The 13,034-nt window shown below is 43.3% G+C and overlaps 1 protein-coding gene across 11 annotated transcripts in view; it reads right to left on the bottom strand.

The window, feature by feature from the left end:
• The window catches only part of MTA1 (metastasis associated 1), a 276,561-nt gene that overhangs the window by 218,718 nt on the left and 44,809 nt on the right, over positions 1-13,034 (bottom strand). For all 11 annotated transcript variants that reach the window (XR_015879326.1, XM_088479146.1, XM_088479148.1 and 8 more), the window contains exon 3: positions 4,114-4,207. Coding sequence is in view for 10 of the 11 variants with exons in the window: in XM_088479146.1 (XP_088335272.1) it covers positions 4,114-4,207 (94 nt within the window). In the remaining variant the exon portion in view is untranslated. The remainder of the gene's footprint in view (positions 1-4,113; positions 4,208-13,034) is intronic.

The raw sequence follows: 13,034 nt of genomic DNA, 5'->3' as shown, positions 1-13,034 counted from the left end.
CACTTCCTCCGTGAATTCTTCAAACTCTGGTTCATCCAGCATATTCCATGCGACTGCTTCACTTCTGCAGTGCATGAAAGCATCTCCCAGATAACACAATTTGTCTGTTAAGCTGGATACTCTCCACCCGCTGATCATCCTCCAAGCTTCATTCCAGTACGCCCATATGTACTGCATCCTTATAGTAAATAACATATCCGGCTTCCTAGCCTGCTGACATGCCGACGTACCTCCGTCCACGAGCTTCACTGCCCTGGGAGAATTGAGGCACTGACTTTTTCTTAGCACCATTTTACCTTTTACAGGACTGATGTTCCCTCAGTTGCTGGAACCACCTTAATGAAATTTTCTCTTTCCTTACATATGGCCTGATCCTCGCTTATCTATTGTGAGTGATTTCACACTTTCTCTGCTCCTTGACTGATGTCTGAATGATCCCACTGTCGCTGCCGCCAAATGTGAGGATACGGGGTTCTCTCAATCACCCAGACACAGAGTAGATGAAACCAAAGTGATGGTTTATTTTTCCACAGCACACAGAAGTAGATAAAATGTCAGGACAAGCAGTAAATACAGTGAACAGGCAATAAACAGGTAGCAGTCCGGATAGAGGCTGTCCCAGTAGAGTATAACGTCCCAGAAAAATTCTACGAAATAGCTAGAGACCCTCAGTCCCCACAGGAGAAACTAATCACTGATCACACATGCAGTGAATAGCGTATAAGTCCAATCGTTTCCAGGATCCCATACAGTAGAATCTAATCACAGAACACACAGCAGTGAATAGCGTATAGGTCCTTGCTGAATTTCCAAAGTATAAATTCACACAGAACTGGCGATGTGTTCCACTAAGCACCTTGGCAGAGATTACCTCTTAGCCAAGGTCAGTGACTAACATGTGGAGTTGCCTTCGGTGACCTCTTTTGAAACCTTCAACTTTCCCACGATATTGTAACCACCCAGGGGGGTTGCACAGTTTCCTGATTGATGTGCGTCCCTTCTCTCCTACCTCCCCCCGATATTACTTCCCTGACGAACACCTGCTGGGTTGGTTCAGTTCCGTCTGCCAGATTCAAGTGAGGCACAAAACAGGCAAATGGAAGGAGGAGTAAATGCTGAGCGTCCCCTGTGGAGGTGGGAATTAACTGTTTTTGTTTTGGTTTTGTTCTGGGAGGTGTTACGTTGCTCTATTGGTTAGTAATAAACAGACATAAGGACAAGGGCTAGACAAAGGCTAAACATCAAGGGCTAGACAGTACTAAACATTACATTTCCTGCCATTCTTACAGTAAATAATATACCTGCTAATGGAAATGTGTGTCCTGAGAATGATCACACATACACTAGGAGACGGGTAGGGGAACACAAAAGGGCTAAAAAGTTAATTAATCGCTGCAAGGACTGAGATGCTACAATTAAATTTTTAACACATCTCATGTCCTCACAGTTACAAAACCAGCTTCCAAAGTACTCCCAATGTAGCCTTCTACAATACTATACAAATTAACTTGAGAATGTGTTTGAGAAAGATAGGGACAACAGAAATAAGAGTTGGGACAATTTAACAAGGTCTGTGAGAAAAGCCCTTTAAGCCCACAAAATGTATTTAAGTCTACTGACAAGAAAGGGGGGGGGGTGTTTCGTCATTTCAGATTGTACTAAAGTCAATACGGCTATAAGAAATATAATTCAGAACAAACATCAATGCAACCCTGGATAGAGACCCTAAAAAAATCTACTAGATGTGGAAAGATGTATGAACAAAGAATTTTCCTGAGGGGGGGTTAGATCCAATGAAATGAGTAAACTCAGTTATCCTCCAAGCGTCCTCCATTTCAGGTGTAGGGTCTCTTACTACCATGCCATCTTCTGAATCACGGCGCAATAGAGTATCAGCATTTATTCCACAGAACCACTGGGCCAAAAGTTTATTTTTGCAGAAATTATCATTAATAAAGTGCAGTAAATTATTCGTATAGGTCACCCTTAGGTTTAGTTATGTGGTGGTTGACAGGGCTGTGATTTTTGTCCAAATTGTTTAATTGGTAGTCATTAGTGCTGGTTTTGCCTATCACACTAGACTAAACTGTTTAATTGGTGCTGGACCACCAACTGGTGGCACCCTTGGAAATGCCTTGAGGAACCCCAGGGTCCAACGGCACCCAGTTTGGGAACCACTGCTCTATGAGATTCCATGTCAATTATACTATTATCTACCAACAGAAAATGATCTCTAAGAGAAAATTAGCATTTAACCTTGATTCTTTCTCATTTACATTAAAAAAAAAAAAAAAAAAAAACATTATTTCTTCTGCAAGTTATTTAAAGACATTGGGGTAAGCCTTGGGGACTGGGATAGCACATACGAAAGCAACTGCCCCCTAAATAACAGGTAATTGCTGATATTATTTAGTAAAAAAATGTGATCAGCCACTATCCATTATCTCACATTTGTATGCCAATAACTATCATTTTAAATTCATAGTACTAGTGCCCTGAATGTCACCATCATGGCCAATGAACGAAAATTAAATCAGGAAACTATTTTAACGGACACAGGGCCTGATTCAGAGCAGCTCGTAAGCGGCCGCTCGTTCTCTCTGAGCGATGCTCGCACAACTGCGCATGCGTATGGGTCGTAATGCGCATACCAGTTATTGCGGTCGGGAATCGTGCGCTCGCAAAACAGCGAGGGGCTGCTAATTTGATTGACAGAATGTACAGTTTGTGGGTGGTAACAGGGGAAGGTGCTTGAAAACGGGGGAGTGGAGATCCGAACGCAGGTGTGCCTAACGGTAAAAAGGGCGTTTAATGGGTGTGCATAATTAGTAAAGGAGTGTCGACCACGTCACTTGGTTGTCTTTTAGCCTGAACTGCTCGCAGTGATAGCGGTAAGAAAAAGCTACCACAAGCACTGCGAGCAGTTCATATGCCTTTCGATGTACCTGATTAATCTAATAAATAGTGGAGATGACGTGTGATGCGAACGGCAAAACAGCAAGCGCAAATTTTGTTCGCTCGCTCAGACAGAGGAGTCAACAAACCGCAAAGAGCGAGCGCTCAATTTAAATAGCCGGTCCCTTTTTTGGAACGACCGTCCGCAAATAACGTCCGGCTCTGAATCAGGTCCACAGTTTCCAGAAAGTGTTTACACATTAGGAGTGGACATTATAGACACTGGGTTTTCGATATACCCAAGGGTAAAATGATTAGACTGAAATATAATTGTTCATCCCAATCTACTTTTGGAGTATCAGGGGAAAGAGATAATGGACACATTTTTAGATAGACCTAACCCAAAAAGAGTAACTATGCACAACCTCCAAAGATGTTAACAACATGAATAGAGGATATATTGAGAATAAATGATAAGAAAAGGAAGTGGAGACTCTACAAACCACATGTGTCATTTCTGTCCACATTTAAATGACAAATTCTATGAGAATTTAAAAAAAAAAAAAAAAAAAAGTCTACAAAATAATTTAAACTTTAACAATATGCCATATGTCTAGAATAGGGGATAAATCTGTAGTTGTATACACCAAGAGTAAAACATATATAAAATGTTATTCTCACCCATATGTTAAAGGAGATTAAAAATAAACCAGCACCACAATAAACAAAAAAACAGACACTACATATATTGCTGGTACACACTGGCCGATGCACACACGATATATCGGTCGTCGGGGCCGCCATCAGGGGGTGGGAACTGTCGGGACTGGAGTCTAATGCTGGAACTGACAGCCTGACCATTATTTGTAATGTAATATACACATTCAGAAGGTCGACAGGGTGGGCGGGGAAACCCTGCATACTTTGTCAGTCCCGGGCCTCACAATTTCTGATGGCAGCCGGTCGGCCATTCAGTTCAACAGCCGATATGTCGGCCTGTGTGTACCCAGCATGAACAATTTGCAATGTTGGCAAATGTTTTATTTCACAAAGCCTTTATTAAAAAAATAAATAAAAAGACCGAAATACAAAAATGCCAGGCACATACACTAGATCTATTATTAGGAGTATGATAAATTGCAGCCATTATGCATCGATACTCATTGGAGGAGGTTATGATGCATGTGGGCCCATATCAGAATAATGTCAAGTACTTACTTGCATGTTTGTCCGCTAAGGAAATAAGAGTGCTGGATATGTCCCTCCTCCTATAGAAACAGACCACCTTCGCTTCTACATTTCCATTTGCAGTCTAAAAAAAAAAAGAAAAAAAAAAAATGAAGTATTGAAAATGTCTTTCATCACACATTGAAGCAGCTAAAAAGGGCACAGTGCATTATAGAGGGGACATACTTTAGCATAAACAATATCCAGCTTTATATAAGATATGAAGGGAACCAAACCTACCTGTTTTTGGGTATACACTACCTTCTATAGTGCCATGTGCACCATTTACGGCTTATTACCAAAGCAGCGGTAGGGAAGTTTTATGTGCACCAAGTGACCAGACAAAAGCATAGGATGGCCCAAGGAGAAGCCAAACTGAAGGACAGAATCTGGAAAAACATCTATACCTTGGACTCATTTACCATCTATCACTTGCCCATATCTATCTATATATGTACAATAGTCAATGATACACACACTCAATTCGATTATATAGGAATATTACAGTAAATGGACTATTATTTTTGCTATGGGGAGGAGGTCCACATTTCTTGTACAACTTTTCTCAATGATTAATTGGAAAACGACACTCTTTTACCCAGGTAGGCCCAACACTTAGGGGTAAATTTACCAACAATCGAGATGTCAATCTCGGGTGATTTAAGGGTTGATTTTCATCTAGCAAATTTACTAAAGGTAAAGTCGGGTGAGAGAGAGAGATTTCGCTCTTCTCACTCGTAAAACTCGGGGGAGATAGCTAACTCGAATCAACTTACCATCGGGCAAATCGGAAGTACTTTTCACCTAAAATATACATCTCTCAAATTTACCAAGACTCGGGATGACAAGCTCAGGTGAGATGACAGCAAACTCTCTGGAGGTGAGTGTTTAAAACTTCAATTTGGCAGAGCTGCGAGTTTGCCAGAAACATACACAGATCAGAGTGATTTGTGTATGCTTCTGCCTGTAAATAGTTAAATTTAGGTTATCTTTTTGAAAAAATTACGTAGGGTCCCACCCAAAAGCCAGCCCGGGCTTGTCAGCCTGTCCTGGTACCTAAAATTACAGGGAACAAAATAAGTAGGGTTCCACCGTAATTTAGGTACCAGCACCAGTGCTGGTTTTAAATATAGGGTGAAAAAAAAATTTTTGTGTAGGGGGTCTCCAGGACCAGAGCATTATCACCCCAAGCCGCTCAGGCCAAGCCGGGGATCTCAGTAGAGGTGGGGACCCCCCCCAAAAAAAAGGGGTCCCCCCTCTCCCGAAACCCCAGGCTCTTTCCCACACTGTGGGTATGGGGGTAATAGTGTGTAAAATCAAAAGAAAACTATTGCATTTTACAGTGGAACTACAGGTGCCAGCATACCTGCCCTTTGGCACTTGTGGAACTACAAGTGCCAGCAGGTGGCCAGCACCCGTACCTCCACTGAATAATAAATAAAGACACACACACTCACTTTATTTGCACCGCCGTGCAAAAACAAACAGGATTTTGGTAGTTACCGATAAATCCCTTTCTCCGATACCATAGGGGACACTGAAGGATTCTAGACAGTGTGGTATAGATGGTGCTAAGTGGGAGCTGGCACTTTAAATTTTAAAAAGTGTGACTAGCTCCTCCCCCTCTATACCGCTCTACAAGCCGTGTCTTAGAAAACTGTGCCCAAGGAGAGCTGAGAAAAAACAAAAACGGAAAAGGAGGAGGCAAAGAAAGTACACAGAACATGAGAAAAAAGGTTGAAATAACCCTAACACAATCAGAGGCATCAAACAGTTCTAACAGTCATAACATAAAATGACCACGACCCTGGCAGGAAGGAACAGAGCAGGGTGGGCAGCCAGTGTCCGCTATGGAATCGGAGAAAGGGATTTAATTGGCAAGTACCAAAATCCTGTTTTCTCCTTCATCCACTAGACAGTGGGGACGTCCCAGAGGTCCTATCATGGGCGGGAGAGCGCTGAGGTCACAAACGTGGCAAATCTATAAAAACGAATAAAAGGTATGCCGGCCAGACCAAGGAGCCGTCCGGCAAAATGACTCCATGGCAAAAAACCTGCGAGCAGCCGCCCACGAGGAACCCACTGAGCGAGCAGTAATAGAAGGCGGAGACTCCCTAGATGCGGCCACGTACGCCTGTCTGATGGTCAGACGAATCCAGTGGGCCAGCGACTGTTTGGAAGCTAGCTAACCAGGACAAACAGCACCATACAAAACAAATAGTGTGTCTGTTTTACGTATGGCTGTAGTCCTCTCCACATAGATCCGAAGAGCTCTAACAACATCTAAGGATCGTGATGCAGGTGAAGTCTGTGGAAGAACCAGTACCACAATAGGTTGGGTGATGTGGAAAGCCGATACCACTTTAGGAAGAAAATCCATTCTTGTACGGAGTTCTGCTCTATCCTCATGAAATACCAAGTATGGAGGACAACAGGATAGAGCTCCTAATTCTGACAAGAAGTGTTACCTTACACAAAAGGTATTTTAACTCCACAGACTCCAAAGGTTCAAACAGAGAAGATTGTAAGACGGAAAGGACGAGATCCAAATCCCATGGAGCCGTAGGAGGAACAAAGGGTGGCTGTAACCGAACCACACCTTGCAGAAAAGTCTGCACCTCCGGTATCAGCCAGCTTATTTTGGAAGAAAAAAAACAGTCAGAGCTGAAAATAGAACTTTCAGAGAACCCAACCGCAGACCGGCTGAAAAACCTGCTTACAGAAAAAGCAGAAATCTGGTTAGGTTGAATATTGCAGCCCCTCTACATTCACATCATGAAATCTAAGTCTTCCAAATACAGTGGTAATGTTTAGAAGTAACTTCCTTCCGAGTTCGAAGTCTGGATAGACTAAAGGACCCTGTAGTAAAAGATCTTCTCTCAGAGAAAGGAGCCACGGATCGTTGATCAGCAGAAGTTGAAGGCTGGAATACAAAGCTCTGCAAGGCCAATTCGGACGACCAATAGAACTTTGGCCTTCTCCCTTTTGATGCGTTCCGAGGGAGAAGAGGAAATGGAGGCAACAGACAAATCTGGAACTGCCACGTTGTTGACAGTGCATCCACTACCTCCGGGTCTCTCGACCGAGAGCAGTAGAGAAGCAGTTGTTGATTTTGCCTGAATGTCATGAGGTCGACCAATGGAAGACCCCAGCATTGGACCAGCAGTAGAAAAACCTGCGGAGGTCTGCCTCCCAATTTTCTCCACCTGGAATGAAGATTGCGGAGATTGCCATTGCGAACTTTTCCGCCCAGGTTGGAATCCGGCTTACCTCCTTTATAGCCGCCAGACATCTGGTGCCGCCTTGGTTAATGTACGCCTCTGTCGTGGCGTTGTCCTACTGGACCCCGACTGCTCGGCCCTGCAACAGGTGATCTGTTGTCTGAATAGCGTAGAACACTGCCCGCAATTCCAATGTGTTTATCAGCAGACTTGCTTCCTGTGATGTCCAGCGGTCTTGGAAGTGATGTTCCTGAATCACTGCCCCACATGCTCTCAGACTCATGTCTGTGATAAGAGTACCATCCAACACTCCAAATCTCTTTCCCTCCAGTAGGTGTATTGAGTTCAACCAACAGAGAAGGCGTATCAGAGTTCTGGGACTTAACCATACCCGATGGTGAAGGAAAGATGGGATCCTGTCCACAGAGAGGTCTAGCTGAAACGTCCTGGAGTGAAATCGTCCATAAGGAAAGGACTCTAATGCCGTAACCATCTTTCCCAGGAAGCAAATGCAAACATGCACCGATACCAGACGATGTCAAAGAACCGTCCTCACTATCTCCTGAATGGAAGTTGCTTTTTCCTGAGGGAGGAACACCCTGACATAAGATGTTCATGAGCATACCCAGAAATTGTAGCCTCTGCGTCATTTGCAGCTGAGACTTGGAAAAATTCAGAATCCACCCCTGACGAATTAGATAGCTGTGAGTTACTGTGATGTTCTACAGTAATTGTTCCCTGGAATGGGCTTTCAGCAGAAGATCATCCAGGTAAGGGATAATAGTGGTCCCATGTTACTGAAGAATAGTCCTCATCACAGCAATGACCTTTGTGAATATCCTGGTGACTGATAAGCTGAAGGATAAAGGTCTGAATCTTGAAATGAGTTCCGAACTACGAATCTTAGAAATGCCTGTTGAGGTGGCCAGATAGGGACGTGAAGGAAGGCGTCCTTGATATCCAGAGATATCATGAATTTGCCATCCTCTAGTCCCTCAATCCCCGAATGAAGGGACTCCATCTTGAACTTGAAGAATCTCAATTTCTACCTAAGGCTTTTCAAGTTCAGGGTAGGTCTGACCAAGTAGACAGGCTTCGGAACCACGTAGAGACTGGAGCAAAAACTTTGTCCAGTCTGATGTCTGGGAACCTGGACCACCACTCTCGTGGATAGAAACTAGTGTATAGTTTGCTGTAAAACGATACTCCCGTCATTTTAAACTGGCCAACCTGTAGTAAAAAAACAAAAGTGAAGGAGGAGACTGAGAGTCAAGCTTGTATCCCCCAGAGGAAAATTCAATTATTGGTGATGTGCCCCTGCAGTGCAGCACACCCCACTACTCTATGACTGGTCACTAATCATAATAGAGCATATTAATCATCACAGAGCACTGAGTGCTTTTCCGTTTATCTATGTGTTTGAGGTTTGATAGCTTGTACTCTAGTAGCCCTGACAACAGGAACCGGTCAGAATCTGGCTGCTTGTTCTACAGGATATGATTACAACTTGCAAAATAGAGGTAAAGCCAAGTAACGATAAATGTATTAAATAGCCACCTGTATGATTGTCAGAGAGGAAGGGGGGAGGGGGGGAGGAGACCATGTTATTACAATAAGAACAAAACCTTAAAATAAAAGGAAGATGAGGGATATATTACATTAACACACATTAAATAAACAGAATAGTTAGTTAAAATTATGGCTTTTAAGGTCAAGAACAGTAAACATAGCATGTACTGTTAATTTATTAAATTGCACTGAGCTAGATTACTTTGATGCCAAATGAATAACACCGTAAACACAGAATACTTCAATAGGCTGGAAGGACACAGTGCTGGAGGAAATAATGCAGCAGGTCAGTGGTTCCCAATCTTTTTTGAATCGTGGCGCCCTAGAGTATCAGCATTGTTTTCAAGGCACCCCTAAGCCAAAAGTTTGTTAATGAGAAATTCATAAAAAAATTATTAAGTAAATTGTGCTTACCTGTCATTCTTAGGTTGAGTTATGTGATGATGGACAGGTTTGCGTTTCTGTTTGTCCACATATTTACATTACATTGACTATAAAAAATTTTAATTGATGCTGGACCATCAAGCTGAGGCACCCCTGCAAGTCTCCCGAGGCACCCCACGGTGCCACGGCACAAAGTTTGGGAACCACTGCAGTAGGTTGTATGCCAAGGTTTCCCAAATGCAGATCTCAATGACATCCAGGCTTGTGCACATTGAGGTACGAATTCATTCACCTGTGCTTAAACATGGATATCTTAAAACCTGGACTGTCAGGGTGCCTGGAGTACAGCAGAGTTTGGAACCCACTAGTGTATGCAATTAATATATTACATGGTCATCTGTTTGCAAAACTGAATACTACGAGGTAATCACAAGAGAATACTCACAATAGGTTGAAAATACAAACAAAAAAAGAAAAAAAACCTATAAAATGTGGGAAAAAGGGTCATCAGCTGTTTAAAACCTGTGAGAACCCATCATTTTAGGGTGAGAGAAAAAGACAATTTGCACAATGGATTAGAACCATAATTTTGAAGAAAGAAAAAAAAAAAAAAAAGGTTTAAAATTGATTTTGACCTACAACTTTACAGCTCCCTCCCAGATATATAGGAATTAACAAAAAATAAAAATGTAAGAGTCTAAAAACAAATTTAGATTTAAGGGTGTGTATGTATGCGCAAGTATGTATGTATGTATGTATATATATTAGGGATGTGCAGGCTCGGATAGGTTCGAGTTTGCACGTGGAGTTCGGATTTTTCCCTCCAAAAAAACGGAACTCAGAACGAGGCAAAACGTCATCTTACATGGACGAACATCATCATCCCTGGTCTTTTGTCCAGGAATGATGATGTTCGTCCATGTAAGATGACGTTTTGCCTCATTCTGAGTTCCGTTTTTTTGGAGGGAAAAATCCGAACTCCACGTGCAAACTCGAACCTATCCGAGCCTGCACATCCCTAATATATATATATATATATATATATATATATATATATATATATATATATATATACACATACATACATATATACATATATATATATATATATATACATACATACATACATATATACACACACACACACACGACAGGCTCAATCCACGGCACTCGACCATCTGGGGTGCCCTTGGTATGTGACCACACCATCTACATAAAAATATATATATAATAGTCCGGCACTCCAAATGATCTGGAAAAACAGCTGGCCCAGGTGCCTGTCCTGAGGTACTCTCATAGCAGGAAAAAGTTTGAACGGCACTCCGGGCCTATGTGCTCTTTTATCAAGATATTGTCTTGATAAAAGAGCACATAGGCTCTGAAACGTTGACAACTACTTTAAAGGTGTACTGTGATTCATAACCAGTCCCGGAGTGCCGTTCAAACTTTTTTTCCTGAGATATATATATCTATTCTTTTTTTTTTTTTTCAGCCTAGCTCCGGCGGCAGGCAGGGCGCCGGAGCTAGAGAGGGAACTTCTGTGCGCGTGCCCGAAAAGGGGGCGTGGCCATTGAAAAGGGGGCGTGTCTATAAGACGCGTCGTATTTTCGTCACTCTTGAGTGCTTGCCCGGCACTTACGGACACGTCGGGCAGCCCCCATGCCGAAAGGGAGAATAGATACCAGGTCTCCGCACATTTCCCCACCTGCGGGACACTGCGACCCGTGAGTGAAGACAGCACCCGCAGGCTGTGAGGGCAGGGCGCTGCCAAAATAACCTAGCGGGAATAAATATGTATGTATGTATGTATGCTCACACACACACTATATATACTTGCGCATACACACACACACACACACACACACACATATACATACATACACACACCCTTAAATCTAAATTTGTTTTTAGACTCTTACATTTTTATTTTTTGTTAATTCCTATCTTGTGATTGACTGCCTCACATTAGGATTTTATGTGTGTAATGTGTAAGAGATTAGATTTAAAAACCTACCAATTGTGTTCTTCCGTCAACGATTCTCCATTGTTTCAAAGAGTCAGAAAGGGTGGCAGAAAATGTGTGTGGGGAAATGTAAAGCTGGGTACACACCAGGAAGATTTATCTGCTGATCGACCAATCTGCAGATGGTAGGAGTTCATACACACTGACCAACCATCGCTGCAATCAAAAGATAGATCTGTTCTGATAAAATTGCCAATTACTCTTCGACTTTGTACACACTGGAAGATCGTCTTTGTGTGTTCGTACATATATCTATCAATGAATTTTCTTTTAACACATTTTACAAACACACACAGACATATCAGAAAATATAGGGGTGCACTCACCAGTCTTCAGAAAAAAATATTCTTATTCCATAGGTAAAAAAATACAGCATTAGCAGGATCAACGTTTCGGTCCTGTGCGTGGAACTTTGTCAAGATAACAGTATAAGTGATATACAATCCCCTTTATACCCACCAGATTAATTGCATGACCCCTCCCTTTTTGGATTAATGTCCCACCTTCAGCGGGAACCAACCAACTTATACAATAAGTGATGGGATCAGTACCCATATAGACTTCACCAAATCACAACTCACAGGGAGCTCATCATTATGCACAAACACCCAATACCTGATAAGATGAATGCAACCAGCGCTGAGTATACATAAACCTCCAGCGCTATTGGTAATCTGATGGCTGCCGCCGGCGTGCGCTCCATCAGCCTTCACTTCCTTTCGTTGGAGCACAAGCAGGTCTGTCACCTGGGATACAGACCCAGCTTCTGGCAAAAACGGCAGTGTCTGGTGTCACGTGACGGTTGCCAAGCAACCAAAAACTCGTTCAGCCGATTTCACATATCCCCGTCATTGAGTACTTACTGATGTTAATAGGTTGCAATGCAACCACTTAAACTAATGAATGGTGCGAGTAGTAGTAAAATAAGAAGTAACCACTGTTAATCTGAGGGGAATGAAGGTCAGTTCATATCAATCTAAGAACATTCCCAGATGTGGCACCTCATTTGTGGTGCATACACACTACTCTCTGTAGTCCCGGGCCCAGAGAGAGAGGGGGCCCGGTGGTCAGCATTAACAGAGAAGACGCAGCACAGGCACTGGCAGCATTCCAAATAAGCTGCAAGCCGCGAGCCAATTAGAGCTCGCGGACTGGCAGCCAATCAGGAGCGGCCACTGCTGATTGGCTGTTGGTCTGCGAGCAGTCAATCAGCAGTGGCCGCTCCCGATTGGCTGCCAGTCCGCGAGCTGTGATTGGATCGTGGCCAGTGCCTTATTTGAAATGTCTCCAACGCTTTCTTGCTGGCTGCCGATGCATAACTGCACTGCTGCGGCCCTGTAACCTGGGCCCCGCTCTCTCCAAACCAGCTGAAGTAAGTACTCCCAATGCAGCCAGCCTTTCACTGTGCGTCAGCAGCCCCCCCCCCACCCAAGTCCAGACAGCCTCCCCTGCCCTGTGCCTCTCCCCTACTCCTAACAGTCCTCCCTCCTATGTGCCTCCCCCTTCTCCAGCCTTTCCTAACCTGCCCCCCCCAATAAGGTTCAGCCTTCCCTGCCCTATGCTCTTACCCAGGGGGGCCCTGAATATTTTATTAGTACCGGGCCCCACAATTTCTGGTGGCAGCCCTGCACACACACATACATACATATACAAAGTAGCAACCAGCACACACTGTTGCAAAACATCAGGCTTTGCCTGGGGTTACAATTCATTGG

Source organism: Taudactylus pleione, unplaced genomic scaffold (genome assembly GCF_031769625.1).
Source record: "Taudactylus pleione unplaced genomic scaffold, aTauple2 ptg000227l, whole genome shotgun sequence".
NCBI classification, from domain to species: Eukaryota; Metazoa; Chordata; class Amphibia; order Anura; family Myobatrachidae; genus Taudactylus; species Taudactylus pleione.
Note: the sequence above shows the minus strand (reverse complement) of the source record. Positions and strands in the feature narration are given on the sequence as shown.